General features: G+C 37.8%; 1 protein-coding gene across 2 annotated transcripts; it reads right to left on the minus strand.

Annotated features, from left to right (window-relative positions):
* Positions 1-251: 251 nt before the first annotated feature.
* Positions 252-18,738, minus strand: stk24a (serine/threonine kinase 24a (STE20 homolog, yeast)). Of its 2 annotated transcripts, none has more exons than XM_046839030.1 (11): positions 17,935-18,738; positions 13,001-13,231; positions 9,468-9,524; positions 9,238-9,346; positions 8,957-9,114; positions 7,451-7,636; positions 6,506-6,651; positions 6,076-6,205; positions 5,532-5,600; positions 5,073-5,209; positions 252-3,335 (listed from the first exon to the last, which is right to left on the minus strand). In XM_046839030.1, the coding sequence occupies exons 1-11, from the start codon at positions 17,977-17,979 to the stop codon at positions 3,305-3,307; spliced, it is 1,299 nt and encodes a 432-aa protein (XP_046694986.1). In that variant the 5' UTR covers positions 17,980-18,738; the 3' UTR covers positions 252-3,304. The 2 variants fall into 2 exon arrangements, with proteins under 2 accessions (XP_046694986.1, XP_046694996.1); XM_046839040.1 differs by lacking the exon at positions 17,935-18,738 and adding an exon at positions 14,413-14,563.
* Positions 18,739-19,730: the final 992 nt, after the last annotated feature.

The raw sequence follows: 19,730 nt of genomic DNA on the forward strand, positions 1-19,730 counted from the left end.
GTGTATATAGTGTGAGGAAATTTTGATCTGTTTTTTTGATGTATGAATAAAACTTGCTGTGCTGAATCTGTTCATGCTTATTAAAGCAAAGACACTGAAGTCGTCTGGCTCGTATCCAGGCCTGGACCAAATTTCGTTTTAGGCAAAGAGATGGACCAATGAACCGATGTAATGCATATTCTTATGAGGAGTAAATAGAAACTTCTCTTCTACTGGATGGAAACTGAAGTATTTTGCACAGAACAAAACAATCAAATCAAACTATCATTGTTTTATTTTTCTTAAAATCACTTGAAAGCTTGCAAGGAATTCAGTACCTTGATATCTGATGACAAAAGCAAGAATTATTTACAAGACTATACACTCAGCAATGTTACAGAAAATTACATTGTTTGAAAATCAGTTAGATAGCATATGGTGTAATCATTCGAGAGATAATACTGCACTTTACACTTATAAAAATATTGAATTCTGTTCCATAGAATATATCTGTGCTGAGAAACCTGACAGCCTAATTTATTGCCATACTCAAGAAAGTTCAGTCGCAAAGATAAAACAAGACAAACCGTGATCTCATTTAAAATTACAGCTTACACACAGGGACACATTCAGGTGCAAATATCAATAGTATGACAGGAAGAAAAAAAAAAAAGTCTAAAAGGGCAAATAAGAGAGAGAGGAAAAAAAAGGGAAGCACTTTGTGGTAAACAGAGGCTGAGCAACAGGACAGAGTCTAAATGTGGGTGCAGAGTTCTGCCTCGATTAAAATGCCATCTATGGGTTTTGCAGACAGACAGAACGACAAACTTAACAAGCAATGATTTGAACAGCTTCACTTGTCGAACGTTTCAGTTTCTTTCAGCAATTGTTTTCGATAAGGTTCATTGCCTCATTATTACCTAGTCTTAAGAACATGCTCTTCAGTTTTAAACTCCAACTTCAGCTTTAATTCCAAACTAGTCTTAAGTTGAGGATCGACTCTACATCTGTAGCCTTTTTATGCCATATTATAAGCATATTATATATTATAACCAAGACAAAGCAAAAGTTACTTTCCACCTGACGACATGAAAAATCATCACTCCTCGTGGTTCTCTGTGCTTTTACTGGTCTCATGGTCAGTGTCATTGTTTTGTTCTCCATCTCGTTCTAAACCCCAGTGCCATTTTTACTCGGGGGTTACAGCGGGGTATAAGAAACGCACATTTTTGATTGAACTGTTGAAAAAAGTTGCAGTCTTGAAGAACAACTGTTTTTGGAGCACAATGTGCAATTGAAGAAAAAAAAAGCACAAAAATTCTAATTGTAGTAGTGTTAGCGCAAAGAATTGAAACAGTTGGATTTTAGAATTTCAAACACTTTCTACACACATGCATATGCGTCATGCTTGTGATAGCATCCACGTCCCCTAACGTATTAGAAAATAAAATCTATCTAGAATCGCCTTACGCTCAGATTCCCATGCTGTTTTTAAGCGATAGCTTTTAATCACTGGATTTACATGTTTAAAAAACGGGTGAATAAATGCATCAATGCCCTGTCTGAGGGGTAACATTAGGGTTAAGAGGGTTAGCTCAAGTGCAGATCTACCACAACATTCGTTGATGCTAGCTTTTCATTACGGACGCTACATGTACGTGAGCAACGAACAGATCGAGTTGTGCATGAACGCGCTAGACTTCGTGGAGGTCGTGGACGGTGCTCACATTAGCAGTCCTGTATGCATGGAGGTGAAATGCACTGTACAAGTCTCATGCTTATGTCTTATGGCTAATTCGCGTATCATAAGAAGGCAGTTATCTAAGTGCAATTCAAGCTGTCGGTAGACGCGTACCGTTTCGATTTCCAGGAAGACGTGAGGATTTATCGGTATATGACGTGTTTTCAGCAAATCAAATATACTAGAATTTAGTGAAATAGCGTGGCGCTGTTAAAGGAACAAAATCAAGAGTACAGCATTATTTGTTTCATGACTGAAATGATCAGGGGGAAAAATATGGGCTTGGAACTTAATACATTTTCTAAGTGCTGGACTCAAAAACTGACAGTAAATGGAAACAGTGGAGAAGCACAAATGGCACTGTGAAGGAACAGGAAAACAAAGATGTGTGAAAACGAGTCGAATGGCAGCATTTAGTTCAAAACATGAAAAAGATTTAATCAAATGATAAAAAAAAAAAAAAAAAAAAGAAGCAAACTAAAAGACAAGGCAATCTCAGTGATGGCCGGTTTACATATATACCTTCATGAACAGTATCTACAGGAGCAGTTGGCCATTTTTAACACAGTGTTTTCATTAGCGTACCTCCAGGACATGTCTGTAAGCCTATGTACACACACATTTACACACCCAGCTGAGCACGCTCAGTCTGCCTCTCAGAAGACTCCAGTTACTGAGAGCAGAATACCTGAGTTTAAAAAAAATAATAAAAAAAAAAAAGAAGAAAGGAAAAAAGAAAGAAACTAAAATTACCCACAGGAGAGAAATAATTCAGATCACAAGGTTCACTGCTGGGACAGCACTTATTCGAGCGCACACGCACGCGCACACACACACCTCAAAGGTCTCAAATACTGCACATGCACATTCAATAACTGGTTTGCACCAAATATCCAAATTCGAATGAACCCGACTGCCTACTTTACAGAACTGTATTGAATGCACCATAATGTAAAATTCACACTGGCGTAGGAACGAGTGTAAAACAGGATATCGCCTCAAAACTGACCAGCTGATAACGACTGAACAAAAGAAACAATATTAAAAATAATAATAATAATAATAAAATACTCATGTACCGTTACTATAAAATAACCACTCCTTGCATTTCAACTACATTCTGACTTGCACGCTCTACTGAAATGTTAACTAGCCATCTGGTTCAGCTAGATGCAGAAAGGGATTAATGATATCAGTGCGGATTTAACGACGCGAGAGTCGATTACGTTGCGACTGAATCTGCACTCACTAGACGCTTCAGAATAAAATGGTGTCATTACGATGCATTTTGCTTTATACATGCAGTTTGGAAGGAACCTGCACACGCTGGTGCAACCACCAGCTGCTCTGCCCCTGTGTGTGCTGAATAAGGTGCACTGCTCTCAGAAGGGTGAGTCTGAGTCCAGGCAGACCTTCACAACACTACCCATGCACCGGATATGTGAACCACCAAATTTTGTTGAGGGGGACAAAAAAAAGTGTGCCAGGTACAGAGTGAGTAAGTGGGTGAGTGAGTGTGTGTGTGTGCATAAAGAGAGAGAATCTGCACAAAGGGGCGGAGAGCGGAGAATCCACAGCAAGCAGTCAGTGAGAGGAGCCCCGGGGAACTGCAAACCTGCAAAAACCACACAGAACATACCTGTAGTTAGTCCAAACATTAAGGAGAGAAGAAATTATACAATCTAATATGTGATCAGTTGAAATTTTGAATTATATATGACTGTCATTTAGCATTTTTAGTTTTTAAAACAAGAACCATCACAGCTCGAAAGCCTTCTATTATTTAGCTAAAGGCGGCTAAAGGATAGAAATGAGAGCCTTGTTCTAGACTTATTATATTACACATATACACATTTTTTTATCGTGATCAGGGATATTATGACCTATGGTTTAAAAATAGGTTGCAGAAAACAAATAGACAGAGAAATGTGTGTTTATTCTCTCTGTGTTTAATAACACTGGTCTACAAATTCTTCGAAACGATCGAACTCCGAGATTATTTGTGCCAATTCTTACAGATTTTGATTAGATAAATTAGAAAACAGGTGATGAAGGTGCTGATTGGCTAAAGTTTTCAAGATATTTCACGATAAAGATTTATACTTATTTATAGACAGGTGAGTATATTTGCCTACAAGGGAGTTTAATGTCTGTCGAGAAGTTACGAGGTCATCAAAGTACAGTAGAACAATGAATACCATATGAAATGTATACATTTATTTTCACTTTGATACCAAAGATTATGATTGAACTGTAATTTATTGGTCTTTTATTGGAACCATGTTGTTTAATCTGATGTTAGAGATTGTGTTTTGTAATTATCTGATATTCACATTATATTTCGTAAGCTTTGAAACGATAATTTTGAGGCTGTATCTTGATAGGCTGGGAAGCTCCACAGCAATGTGTCCAACCCAGCCACAAAACAGTCTTTCCATGAAAACCCCCCCAAAAAACAATAAATAAATAGAAAGTCATATCAATAAAAAGATCAATTTATTATGATTGGTGTGGCACTATTCTCATTGCTGGATCACATATTGCATAAAGGTTATGGAGCATAAACGGCATGAACACAACCCTTTTAATATGGAATTACCTCAATGAAATTTTGACCTGAAGCTTGATCTTGAAAACTGGAGCCAATTAACACTCAGGAATAAATTTTCCTTTATTAGTGACTCAATTCTGGTACAAATGTAGCTACTTTCATTCCTGAGGTTTTTTTTCCTTGTAGACCAGTGTAATCAAATCTCCATTTAGTTGTGGTAGCAGCAGTTTTGTATTTCCTTTGTATGCAAATAATTTTATGTATGTGGAACATCACAAACTCGACATTTATTCCTGCTCTAGCGTCTGCTACGTCAATAAACAGCCACCTATTGCCTACTGTTACATGTAGACGCCATTTGACTGATAAAGCCATGACTAAGGTCAGTTGCTGGTCATTTGCAAACACTTTCCACTTACTCCTGTTTCTTTTACAATCAACTGGCTCTAGAAATCTAATTGGCTCCAAAATATAAAAGTTTGCTACTAGAACATCTGAGTGTATACACATTTGGCCACACACAAATGAATGCTACCACTGGCCATTCATACCTCTAAGTTTACATTACATTCCTAATGCTCCATTAAACTAATGGTCAAGTATCAGACAATTAAGATTAGACAGTTAATTTTAATAACCATTTAGAAATAAGGAAATGAGCAGCTAATACAAGACAAACGTGTGAAAAATTGACTAATTAAAAAAAAAAAAAAAAAAAAAAACTATTTTGAGTTCAACAGTTACCTCTATTAGACAAAAAATGACTAAAATCAGTGAGAAAATTAAATCCATAAATCATACCTCTGCAGTCTCTGTACTAGCTCTGTAACCATGGAGTCCGAGATGCCTGGGCATGTCTCTTCTGCCAAGAATATGGCCTCCCTCAATTCCTCGACTGCCTCTGGCTTTCCATTACTTGCTTCACCCTTCTGTTTCAACTAATTAAGTTAAAGAAAGAGGAGCAACTGGTAAATCTCATGAGGTACTAGGCAACAGGCCTAGTACTCAAACTGCTTACTTGACCTACATACACAAGTCTAGAAAGAGGAAACTGCTGCTTTTCACTGCAGGGCAATATAGCAGCCTACGATTCATTTAGCAGCTAAGTCAATACAGTGCACCAAAGCAGCTGCTGCTGATGGAGCCTGCACATGACAAATACTATAATGTTTTTCAATACACACAAAATTAAAAATAAAATCAGCAAAAATAACTAGATTAGCCCAAATCTAGTGCATAAAAAAGTGATTAAGTTCTTACCTCTGCAAATAACGGAGATATAATAGTTGACAAGCTTTTGGACAAAGGCCTTTGTGCGCTGCTCTGTACCTGTGGCGCGGAAAACCCAACAATGTGAGTGAGAGCAAGTGAGAAACAGGGTTATAGATATTTAAATTAGCATATTTAAATGTATAATGCTTTTAAAAATGTTTTGCTTTTTAAAAATAACTATAATCTACACATGAACTCCTGGTCGATTTGAAGAAAAATATTAACATGCATTTGTGCACAAAGACTTGTACTAGTATTCCACCAAAGACAATGTAATGCCTCAAAGTACACAAAGTAAATACTACTGCAGAACACAAAGTAAATACTACTGCAGTTACTGGTCTGGTTCAGTTATTACAATGTAGTTTTTGTAGAAAAGCAATCAAAATAACGACATTAACAGATTCTACATAAAAATGTGCTGCAAACTGTTGAGGCCAAAAAAATAAAAACAACACATTGTTTTAAAACCCTACCCCAATAGACCCCTATGCACATCTATAACAGCAATAAAAAGTTCTCTCTCCTTCACCTCGCCATGGTCCAGCTCTGAAGCTTGCATGATTCCATTTTGTATTTTCTTGGGGTCTTTCTCTCTAATAGTAAAAATCCAATCATCATTTCCTGAATCGTTCCCACCTGAGGCCTGTCCATCCTGTTCCCTGAGTAGAGACACAGAGACAGATTCTAACTAGAATTGTCAAAAAAATGGCATTTAAGCATTTCAATGTAGTAAAACCAACATTTTTAAAAGTCCAAGCTACAGACACTGTATCCTGTGTAGTATTATAAAGTTTACAGTTTACTCATTTAAACTGAATCAGTATTCTTGAATTAATATGCTCTGTACTTATTTTAAAACACACATACAGTATATGTAGTTTGTGGCACTTTTTCCTATTTTGATTTGGACCAACTTAAACTGAAATAAAGTAAAAATAAAAAAAAATGGTGATGCTTACGAGTCAGATTCGTCAGAGCTGGAATCCTCTCGACTCTGCTCAGACTTCCACCTCTTGTACCTGTCAATGAGCTCTGTTAGGTACGAGGTCTTTTTAGCATGACGTACAATAAGCTTATGTTTTAGCAGCTCTTTGGCTGAAGGTCTCTGAAGAGAAAAAGAAACATTGAAAATCAGCTTAAAAAGATAACTTCACAGAGTAATATACAAGAAGTCCTATAACAAGTGTATGTATGTATGTATGTATGTATGTATGTATGTATATGTGTGTATATATATATATATATATTTTTTTTTTTTTTATATTTTTATTTATTTAAAAGTGCTAGATCCATAAATATCTAAAGCAAGGATCGTTTCCACCTGCCACGATCATCAGCTGAGAAACAGCTGGCGTCCAACCAGAGCCAACGGTGCAGAAAAAAAACTAAAGCTGACTGACAGTCAAAATGACGAAGAGAGAAAAAAAAAGGAAAAAAAAGAAAAAGAAATCAGGCCAAAAAATCAGCATCATATATTGGCTGCCCGATTTCTAAATATTGGCATCAGGCAGAGAAAAACAAACTAAAAATTTATAATTGTATATATATATATATATATATATATATATATATATATATATATATATATATATATATATATATATATATATATATATATATATATATATATATATATATATATATATATACACACACACACACACACACAGACACACACACAGACACACACACAGACACACACACACACACAGACACACACACAGACACACACAGACACACACACACAGACACACACAGACACACACAGACACACACACAGACACACACAGACACACACAGACACACACACAGACACACACAGACACACACAGACACACACAGACACACACAGACACACACAGACACACACAGACACACACACACAGTCATTAATATATACGTACAAAGCTCGGTTCCTTGTTGAGACAGGCTTCTACAAACTCTTTTAGCGGTTTGCTGTAGTTTCCCTCCAGAGTTGGTGGGTTGTTCTTTGGGATGAGGAATAAAACCTTCATGGGGTGCAGTTCAGAGTGAGGCGGCTCTCCCTTGGCCAACTCTATTGCAGTAATACCCAATGACCAGATATCCGCCTAAAACACAAACACCACACATAAAACAGTTTTCCAACACTCGCATGCATTCATGCTTTTACTCTAATACAGTAACGCTTTCATCTGAAAAAATACAGTGAACAACGATAAAAAAAAAAAAAAAAAAGTCTAGTGCATGTGGATGATTCAATTTGAAATACATTAGACAGCTGGTAAAAGCTTCATTATCCTTTTATTACAAATTTTACAGACTACACTAAAACCTATACATTAATCACAACAAAGTAGTAGGAAGCGGCCACAAACACTTTTCTTAGCTTCTTTTTTTTCTTTTCTTAAACATTATTCCTACTAATTTTGAATACAAATATATCTAGTTTGTTTGCCTGTCACCTAAAATCCCACCCAATAGACTTTAATAAACAACCAAGATTAAGCACTAGTTTTAATTAAAAAGTGGGGGTGAGTATGGAGACTCAGGATTTGTGGACATTACAACCAAATCAGAACGCAAACAGCTTTAGAGCAATCTCCCCACACGTGACACAAAAGCCAACATCAACAGGGATGTCTTCCACTGCCAACAAGCCAACTTGTTACAAATTTGCATATGACTTGCATAAAAGATTATTAAAATTTACTTTAAATCTTCTTCTTTCGGCTTCTCCCATTAGGGGTCGCCACAGCGGAATTAAAATTTACTTTAAAAAGGAAAGTAAAAAAAAAAAAGCCATTTCAGACATTTGCTCTTGGCTTTTAGATCCTGTTTGAGTCAATTCCAAAAAAATAACCTGCTGATTTAAATGTTAATTCTGTTTAAATTCTACATTCAAACATTCATTCTTAAAGATACCCAAGACAGCAGCGTACAGTAAGTGCAAAAAAAAAAAGGTATATAAAATTTGGAGGAAAAATAGACCTTTTCAACAAAAAAAAGTGAACTCAAATTCTTTAATAACGCAATACAAAAAAAGTGAATTACTAGTTTCAGAATGAAAAGCATTTCTCTCCTACATGATGTAATCATCCACCAAGTCATCTCTTATATGAGAAAAATAAATTACACAACACTCAATGAGCGGTTTCATACTTTCCAGAACAATAAGGACCTTTATATGTGAGTCATCACAGTGATGCATGTTTGCTCATCATCTGATTTTAGAGTCACTCTGACTTCTTCACACATACAGAAACAAGGAAATTGCATCAAATTTCTGAATTTATAAAGAAAGGCTTATCTGATTACCCGGGTGCCTGTCACACCATTAGTACACACTCAAAAAATGCTTTAGCATTAGCTATTTTATTGTGTAGCTGAGTTAATATCTGATTAGATCTGGCTTTGTGAAGGGCTCTGACCTTTGAATCATAGGCTGACTGTTTTATGACCTCAGGTGCCATCCAGAACGGTGTGCCCACAAACGTGTTCCTCTTGATCTGGGTGTCTGTCAGCTGACCTGCCACGCCGAAGTCAGCCAGCTTCACATCACCCTGCTCTGACAGCAGCACATTAGCAGCTGTAGAGGTATGTACACACACGTTAGGCTTTGAGGTGAATTATAATGTCAGAGCTAATAAATGCAGCTATAATCACAACACGCATTATAGATTGAATGCATTCACAATAGTATTAAAATAACCTTTTATGTCTCTGTGAATTTTCTTTTCTGAATGCAAGTACTCAAGACCCTTGAGAATTTCTCTCAGTATAGTGGCAATCTGGGATTCATCAAGGGGCCCTGGCTCCAGCTGTGACAGAGGGGACAGTGTGATAAACCCTACATTTATAAGCATTTTACATAGTCATAATGAATAGCTAAAAAATAAAAAAAAAAAAAAAACAGGAGCATGAATGTTACATACTACTCACCAAATCTAACGCTGATCCTCCTCCTAAATACTCCATTATAATCCATAACTTTGTGCCCTGACACAGAAAGAGCAGCAGAACAGAGACAGTAGGACATTATGTTAGAAGCATCTCATGCCACCTAAACTCCCAGCAGAGCTCACATGATCGGTGACCATGACCATACGGTTGAGATATGAATAACCATTCAGTTATAATGAAGTGCAAATGAAAGGTTTTAACATCAACCATCAGCAAGCAGTTACAAAAACTTAAACAAAATAAATTTTCCATAAATGCACCCTTGCAGGTGTCACTTAAATGCAATATACATTGAATAATAAAAAGCTTAATGTTTTTCCCCATAAAAATGTTTGTTTTAATATTTTATAGACAATTTTTTTATCTTATAGAGCAGCAGGTAACCAGGTCAAAATACACCATAGAAAACAATATTAGTTTCTACAATTAGAAAACATGCAGCTTGAAACACAGGATCTGTATCTTGAAGATTCTGGATATCATATTATAATTCTGCAATGAAATGACTCTCAAAATGAAGCATAGCCAAGGGGTGTGTCATTTTTGTATATGGGGTTTTATAACAATCTACGAAGGCTCAGCAGGTTAGCAACTTCCCTCATCTTCATATTAAGGAATTATGCTTAACTATGTTATATACTCCATATGCTCTTATAGGATATAAAGAAAATCCCTGCTGTATACTGCTGACTTTCAGTGACCACAGAGTTCTCTCAGCAGGAAACAAAAAAAAAAAAAGAAAATCAGCCTCAGAGAGGAAATGATGAGCAACAATGAAATTTGGGCTGAAAATGAAAGCAAGTCTGTTCTAGACAGCTGTAAAGGTGTGTCAAGGCAGAAATGTGCAATGCGCAGCTTTTTCTCTTAATCGGAGAATGCTCTGTGAAACTCTGTATAGAGGAATTTGAATACAAAGACCATACAAAAGAATACAGCCATGCAGGTATTTTTAAGAGGTAACGGGACCGCCTCAGCATTAATTTATACATACAAACATACATTCAAAGCGTGGTAAAAAGAAGCGGCTTATAGTCCGGAAAATACGGTACACATACATACATACATACATACATACATACATACATACATACACTCACACACTCACACACTCACACACTCACACACTCACACTCACACACACACTCACACACACACACACACACACTCACACACACACACACTCACACTCACACACACACACACACACACACACACACACACTCCTGAACAAAATCTAAAGACTGGGGAAAACATTCCAAGTATACGCATTTCGCGCTGGTGGATCATAACCAGTTTGTAAGTACTTCTTCAAAATGCCAAAAGAAGAAACAAGAGCAAGAGACAAAAAAATAGAGTAGGCAATTTATTGAAAAATGCACTTAAACTCAAAAAGACTGTTTATCAGCTGATCAAAAGTTTAAGACCACAGTCTTAAAAATGTAAATCTGTACAAAAATATGGCTTTAATGTCATTGTCCTTCAGACAGTCACAATGTCATGGTTTACTGATGGAAAAAACTAAAAGGCTTTCTGTTTTTTGAAAGTGTCAGGATTGTTGAGCTGCACAAGCATGCTGCCGAGGTTAGACGCAGTAAGACAGTCATCTTAAATTTCTTAAAAGATCCTGAGAGTTATGCGAAAAAAAATCAAGTGTAAGACCAAAAAAAAAAAATATCACCTTCACTGAGCCGGAGGATACGACGGGTGGTCCGTGAAGACGCAGGCCGAACCTCGGCCCAAATAAGGACCCTTTCTGATGCTGATTGGACCCCAATAACCATGAGACGGCATCTGCGAGAGAAGGGCTTAAAGAACAAAAAAAAAAGTCTTCGAAAGCCACGTCTCCTCCCACACCACAAACTTGCCCATCTGGAATTTGCAAGGGAGCACCAAACATGGGACATTGAAAGATGGAAGAAAGTTTTATTCTTGGACGAGAAAAATTTGAACCTGGATGGTCCTGATGGCTTCCAGCAATACTGGCATGACAAGGAGATCCCACTGGAGATGTTTTCTACACGGCACTGTGGAGGAGGCTCCATCATGATCTAGGGTGCTTTATTCCCTTCAATGGGAAAATAAAGCTTGTGCAGAGGCCTCAACCGGCATCTGGCAATGTGGACATGTTGCAGCAGGCATCCATCATGACCTCGTCTGTGTGGTAATAACTGGGTTTTTCAACAGTACAACACTGCAGTTCACAACGGCCGCCTGAAGGACTTCTACTAGGACAATAATGCTGCAGTTCTGGACCATCCAGCATGTTCCCCTAAACTAAATCACCTTAAGAATGTTTGGGGATGGATGCAAGGGAAGTTTACAAAAAACGGACGTCAGTTCCAGACTGTGGATGCCTTTCGTGAGGCCAGCTTTAACACATGGAGCAACAATCCCACCAGCCTCCTGGAAGCAGTTGCATCAAGCATGTCGAAACGAGTGTTTGAAGCTATGAACAAGAAGTCCTTTTTTGACACTTTTAGTTTTGTTGTGGGGGTTTTTGGGCTGTGGTCTTAAACATTTGATCAGCTGATGAACAGCCTGTTTAAATGCAGTTTTCAATAAATTGCCAATCTCTATTTTTTTCCTTTGACATTTCGAAGCACTTTTTACAACCTGGTTATGATCCCCCGGCACAAAATGTGAATACTTGGACAGTTTCTCCCGGTCTTAAGATTTTGTTCAGGAGTGTGTATATGCGTGTGTGTGTGTGTGTGTGTGTGTGTGTGTATGTATGTATATATATATATATATATATATACACACACACACACACACACACACACACACACACACACACACACACACACACACACACACACACACACAGGCTTATAGTCCGAAAAATACGGTATATAGATTAATCACACACAGACTGATATGTTCCAAGGGTTTATTTCTTTTAATTTGAATGATTATGGCTTACAGATAATTAAAACCCAAAATTTTGTATCTCAGAAAATTTGAATATTGTGGAAAAAGTTCAATATTGAAGACTCGTGATGTCAAACTCTAATCAGCTAATTAAATCCAAACACCTGCAAAGGTTTCCTGAGCCTTTAAATGGTGTCTCAGATTGATTCTGAACAATGTTTTATTTTGGAAAATTACCGGATTCTCTCCACCACATCTGTCTATGACTCACTCTTGATGCGTGACATGATGCCTCGGTCACATGTCTTACATGTCTACATCCTACCTTCTCAAAGGGGCTGCTCCGGCCGATAACACATAATACATTAGCGCTAAATTGAACCCCCCAAACTAACAAAAGAAACAAAAACACAATACAGTGGATTCACGTTTATTATCATATTTAGAAAATACCAGTTTTTATGCCGGCCGTATCATTTTATTTGTTGTATTTATCCGCTACACCTTAAAGGCCGATCCGTCTGTCATTAAACCGGTCCGTGGCACAAAAAAGGTTGGGGACAACTGCACTATAAGTTCTCACATCTTTCCAATTGTGCATTATTATGATTTGACTATTAGTAATGCCTTAATGCACTTACCTTCAAATATGACCCATAATACTTTGTAACGAAGGGGCTGTCACATTGGCTCAGCACAGTGATCTCCTGCTGAATGTCCTCAATCTCATCTTCTGCTTCCTCCAGATCAATGATCTTAATAGCCACGACCTTCTGCGTACGATTGTCTATTCCTTTAAACACCTCTCCAAATGAGCCTTTCCCGATCTTCTCCAGCTTAGTAAACAACTCTTCTGGATCAGTTTTAATATTCTAAAAAAAATATATACACACATGATTTAGTTTTAATTAAACAATAAATCCTTGATAATCAAATCCATGTCTTGTTTTGAGTCTAAAATTGCACTGCCTGAATTCCACCTTGCTATAGACAAGCAATATATGACCCTTAGAAACGTTTTTTAAACATTCTGGACACTTGATATGAAGTAATGAAGTAATCGACATTACTCCTTACTGAAAACTTAAAGAGCAACTCTGTGTTATTTACATGTAGAACACGAAGAGATTTTTCACATCTGAACTATTCCACAAAAGTAGTCTTCAATTTAAGAGGGCTAAAAAAAAAAAAAGGACACCAAAAGTGTTTGTGCCTATGACCAAACTGCTGTGCAGCAATGGCTTTGTTCTTTGTAACACTGCCTGTGTTGTCTTTATATTTATATTTAATCATGCATAATAAAAACTTACTAAAATTGAGTTGCACATTCTATTGAATGAATAGCATATGGGCAGTAGAAGTAAAATAAATAAAATGGAGGGGGAAAAAAACGCATTACCATTTAAATACATTTGACACAGGCCGGAAATGACAATTAATTAGACCGGTTATAAAATAGTAGTTCATTAATGTTTTCTCTAGTTTTTGAGTTATAGAATACCAGTAAATTCTCCTTTCTACTTGATCTCAAACTCTATATATACACTGATAAAAAAAAAAAAAAAAAACTGTGACAAAGTACAAAAGCAGACATCACAGTGCTCACGTTTAAAGTCTGTCAGTAATTGTTTAACAAAACTTTACTCCTGTTTAACGTCAGAAACGATCAGAATAAGAATGCGAAATTCTCAGCACATTTTTTATTTTACATGGACTGATTTTGAGTTGCGTTTTAATACATCAAATACTGCCGCAGCATGCATTTTGTCACACCTTCATTTACTGGCAATGGACTGGACTATCGTCTTAAAACCCAGTCACTGAGAGTCTTTACACAGGTTATTACTGTTTAACGCACATACACTAGAACAGTAACAGTATGAAGATGAGAACAAAATTAATTAACTGCAAGTCTGATAAATACACAGAAGTCAAAGACCACACACTAAAATAAACCCTAAAATCTCTGTCAAACAGACCAAACTGTATCGTAGCATTGCAACTTATCACTACTTAACATGCCAATTGGTTACAACAAAAAGAAGAAATGTACCTGTTGCCTGATAGACTCCATTTGAGCTCTTTTCTTTCGGCTGAACACTATTCATACAGGCTACGGCAGTCAGGTGAAACACTATCACGAACTGTAAAAAAGGGCGTTGCTCACACACACTTATCTAGCGTGAATGAGTGTACTATCTGAAGGAATGATGTTAGCGAGTCTTGCCGGAGTCCAAACTGCACAGTGACATTAACTTTCATACAACAATAAGGACACTTAATAATCCATATCCTTCTCTTCCTGTCACCCTCTTTTCTCTCTCTCTCTCTCCCTCTCTCCCTCTCTCCCTCCCCCCCTCCCTCCCTCCCTCCCTCCCTGGACATTCGGTGCAACCCAGATGAGGATGGGTTCCCTCTTGAGTCTGGTTCCTCTCAAGGTTTCTTCTTAATGCTATCTCGGGGAGTTTTTTTTTTCTTGCCACAGTCGCCACCGGCTTGCTCATAAGGGACAAACTTACTCATAAAGAGCATATTCACTTTTAATCACCACATTATTTGTGTAAAGCTGCTTTGAGACAATGTTCATTGTTAAAAGCGCAATACAAATAAAAATGAATAGAATTAAAGGGTCTTGTGTAGCCTTACACCGCTAATAAGAGAGAACATTTTATTTAAAAACTGACCGTCACAATCTGGCAACATGCTTTCACTTTAACAGTGAGCTGAAACTGCTCTAATCTGGACAACTTTAATTCAAATTGTTCAATTAGTTTTAAACTACAGACTGCAATGTTGACATTAAAAGGCTTTTGAGGAATCCAGTCATTTGGACATGGCTATGTGTGTGGTAGTGTAGGAAAACCTGTTAGGATTTTTGCTGTGGCTGAATTCTGGAAATCTGCTTGACAAATTCTTCCTATAATACAATGAGACATCAAAATAAATACATAAGATGTGAAAATGTTTTATTCAGGCTGCCTTTTCATTTTGGCTCAACTACAAAGATCACTTTTTCTATGGAGGTGAGGTGGTCAAACATGGCTATAAACGTGCTGGATCTGTGCGATATGTGTGATCTGACACTGGCTGCCCAAATGTTTGTGATGTTCCTGCATAACACATCATCAAACAAAGCTACATAGGACAGTGTATGAGGTTTACGAAGAAAAATGTAGTTTATGAATAAAATAGAATAACAGCCAGAAACGGAAAAGACTGGATCAGCAAATATTTCCACCTTGTATTTTACCCCAGGTGATGAGACAGAGGCAGATGTAGATGATGCTGAATAAAGTGAAGATTAATTTCCACTTACAGTTCTTTGGCAGCAATGTTGCATTTCCACAAGTAGATTAGGCTTGTATTTTATATTTATATCAACTGATTTGAAGACTTACAACTGCGCAGATTAAAGTTAGGGGGTCTATCATTGACAGCCCAGTGGTGCAAGTAGTTTAAACTCTAAGCTTTCTGTTCAAACCTTCACTAAGGTTATAAATGTTGCATTAGACAGGACATTTATAAGCTGAAATCTTTAACTGTAAATGTATTTTCAGTTTTAGTTAAAAGCTGAACTGGATGTTTACTTCATTGACTTCATTGTCTGTTATCCAGCATGCATGAAGAATGTTTACGATGGCAAGTCTGTCTCTTAGATCATTTCCTTTTATAACAGTAAGTACAGTTGATGACGAAAAAGAAACTAGAACTAAATTTACAGCTAAAATGAACACATACAAACCTGAATTATTTGGTTACATACTAAAGCTTTAGGAATACTAAGACCAGCGGAGATGAAAACAGCAGTCACGGCAGCAGAATGGACAGCCAGAAAAGTACATGGTTGTGTGACAGACATAGGACAGGAAGGAAAGGGCTGCAGAGCTGGTAACCCACATAATGTTTAGTCAGTCAGCACCCTGTGCTCGAGTCTTGACCTCAAAGCCGTATCTGATCCGACACAAGACCTACAGGCTATACCACAACCACTACTGACATTTCTAAAGCCAGGCCAGGCGCAGAATCTCACAGTTCAATACACATGCAACAAGACAAGCAGGAACTGTTCCCAGGACTCATAACAGAGAACCTCTCAGGTGTGTATACTAATAATGATGTCACCAATACACAAGTATGACTACAGTTGACTGATTGTAAATCATATGACTTACATGAGACTATGTTCCTCTTAAGAACACAGATACCCAAAGATTTTTTGTTTTTAAAAAGGGCAAAAGTCAAAGCTTAGTTCTGCTGTGTATAATATGGATTAAAATATGCTAAGGGGGAACATTTCTGCTTTCATACCTGGCTATACAGCACTATCTTCACACTACACACAACCCCAATGGCAGAATTGTCCACCCTCTGCCACAGAAGATTGGCAAGAAATAAAACATTTTCTTTCAAATAAAAAACAACATTGCTTTTTTTCCCCACAGATGTTAAGACACCGCTCTACATTCAAAACCATATATAAACCTCCCACCACTACCTGTCAAAATAATATCATTTCCAAGGGAAACCCAAATATAATGTCCTCACTCTGTTTTCACAGTAATTTAAGGAATGCTTCTTTAGTCTACACTCGGATGATCCAAAGTTTCTCAGCGTTTATTACATTGATAATCGCTTCACTGTTGTATTTGAGTTCACAAAAAAGTCCAGATGGGTCTAATTTGGGAATCCTCCTATATTCTCACTCACTTCTGGTAGCTAATAATCCTCGTCAGGTTCATGGTGGATTAAAATCAATCCCAAAACCACTGAATGTACAGGAACACCTCCTGAATGGTATGAAACTTACTATGTAGTATGAGTTCCCCCCCCATCTCGGTCACTAAATGGAAGTTGGTGGGATTAAGAATAGATTCAGCAGGCTCAGTGTAGCTGTGTAGGAGGTCAAAGTCGGCTTGATCCCTGAAGGTTCAGCTTCACGTGAAGTGAATAGGATAGTTTCTCAATCATGCTATTTATTTAACGCAGAGTTTTCCTGAAGCAGAGGTCTTCAATCTTATTGGCAAGGTGTGGGTGTACCGGCAGGCCTTCACTTCAGGTATACTTAATATCTATAAACTGATTAAACAACTGAGACCAGGTGTGCTATTATCTCTGTTGAAATGTGAAACGAGAAAGCCTGCAGCTACACTGGTCCTTTCTGAAGATGAGACTGTAGACCTCTGCTTTAAACAAAGCCCCAGTATAACCAGTCGCTATGGATGAAACTGTTCAACAATTAAAACACATACAGCATCATGGCAAAGCTCACAACTATTACTTCCGGTGTTGTTTCATGACTTGTGGCGCTCAGGAAACTCCCCAGGAAACTGAACTAGTATCGTGTGCAGCATACACAACCTCATTCTGTGTATCTTTATTAAAAAAAATGCACCAGAAATAGCAGAACATACACCCTCCCAGGGTTAACAATCACGTAGCAGGTGTATTTAAAACCCCAAAAGAGGCTCAGGTGAAACATTTACTGGAGAGTAAACATACTCAGTGATATCGTTTTGAAATGCAGCATTACACATTACAGGTCGTTTCTACTGTATGATGCTGTTGGATCTGTTACCTGTATGACTGGAAGTCCTCTCTGGACTGGAGAATGACGAGCCATGGCTTTTGTCTCTTGGCCAAAACAAAAGGAAAAGGAATAAGAATAAAAAGATCCAAGCAGACGTGACCACCACTGTGGTTTCTATCTTAGCTTGCTGGGTTTATCATAACACTAAAACCTAATCAAACATCCAACCAGGTCCATTCAGCCAAAACCGTCCCCAGTCCAAGTTGACGTGTGTTCGGAGGACGGCTAGCGAGCTTAGCTAAATCGCCACTGTTTTTAGTCCCGAAAAGAAATATATTGCAGTAAGAAAGATGGATCGTAGTTTAATAACACGATGACTCCGGGGATGTGCGATTCGGTTTGCTAGCATTCGAGCTACGGTCGATAGAGAAATTACACCTCGGCCACTCCGACATCCATAACGCCGCTCCTCAGTGGTCCTTCAGTGAATAAAACAACGCCAGACTCGAGCAGCAGCGCTGAGATGATTGAGTGCGATAAACCGCCAGAGTCACTGGACCGGAGAGGATTATGTTATTTTTTTGCCAACTGCCGCACAAGTTCTGTGGATGGACAGCAGGCTAGTTAGCTAACTTTCAACTTCCGCCTCGAATAGCTGCCAATATTACACAGATCCTTTGAATGTCCGAAATCCGGAAGACAGCGAATGATGCGTTTGCGTCTACATTTAAAACGGCTTAAAAACCTTTCAAATGCAAAATGCCACCAAATACACTAAACCGATCTCTTCCTCCTCATTTTTCGCCGTAGCCTTCCGCCATATTGAAACCTCTGATTATATCAAGGCGGAGTCAAACGAGTCGCCACGACCAATCGCTCTTTCGTCATAAGTTTTTTTTTAACCACGCCCCCTGACAAACGGGCACAAAATTGCCTGACGACCGGTCTATTGGCTGAATCCCCAATCGGCTTTTGGATGCTTATGTAAGCGCACTATATCAGTTAGAGAACAGCAGCTTTCACAACCTATGAAGTGCACTAGGTGTAGAACAATGTGCTATTTGAAACGCACCCACGGCCCGCGCTGACTAAATGGAAGCTGACTCTTTGGCGCATGCGCGTGGCTTTAAAGGAGGCTTGGCTTGAGCTCTTCAGAACAGAAGTGGTTTGTGGTTTGTTGCTGATGTGCAGGATAAAAAAAGCTTTATACACTAATACCTTTAGTGGGTACGTTAATATATATATTGTAGAGGCGCGTTTGCTAATTGTGAATTTGTAGCTTAGTGTTATGTTTATCATGTTTATAAAACATGTCTAACTACAGTCATGTATGAACTTGGCTGTCAAGTATAAACAGTATCTCACAAAAATGAGTACACCCCCCTCACATTTCAGCAAATATTTTATTATATAATCTAAAGAGACAATACTATAGAAATTAAACTTGTGAATGTGAAGCTTGTACAGCAGTACAGATTTACTGTCCTCTGAAAATAACTAAACATACAGCTATTATTATCTAAACAGCTGGCAACAAAAGTGAGTACACCCTAAGTAAACATGTCAAAACTATCCAGAGTGTCAATCATTTGTGTGAGCACCATTGTTATTTACAGTGGGGGAAATAATAATTTTATACCCTGCTGAGTTTCCCCTTACAAAAGAAATGAACAGTCTATAATAATAAAAAATTAAAGTAAGGTTCTCAGTTCAGGAGCTGTCAAAGGATGTGATGGGTGTCTTTAGTACCTTCCTAACGGGAGAGGACAAATTTGGGTCTGTGGAAGTCAGAATTCTTGTTAATTTGGTATAGGATTCACTCTATATTTGATAGATTTCACTCG

This window comes from Silurus meridionalis, chromosome 3 (assembly GCF_014805685.1).
Source record: "Silurus meridionalis isolate SWU-2019-XX chromosome 3, ASM1480568v1, whole genome shotgun sequence".
NCBI classification, from domain to species: Eukaryota; Metazoa; Chordata; class Actinopteri; order Siluriformes; family Siluridae; genus Silurus; species Silurus meridionalis.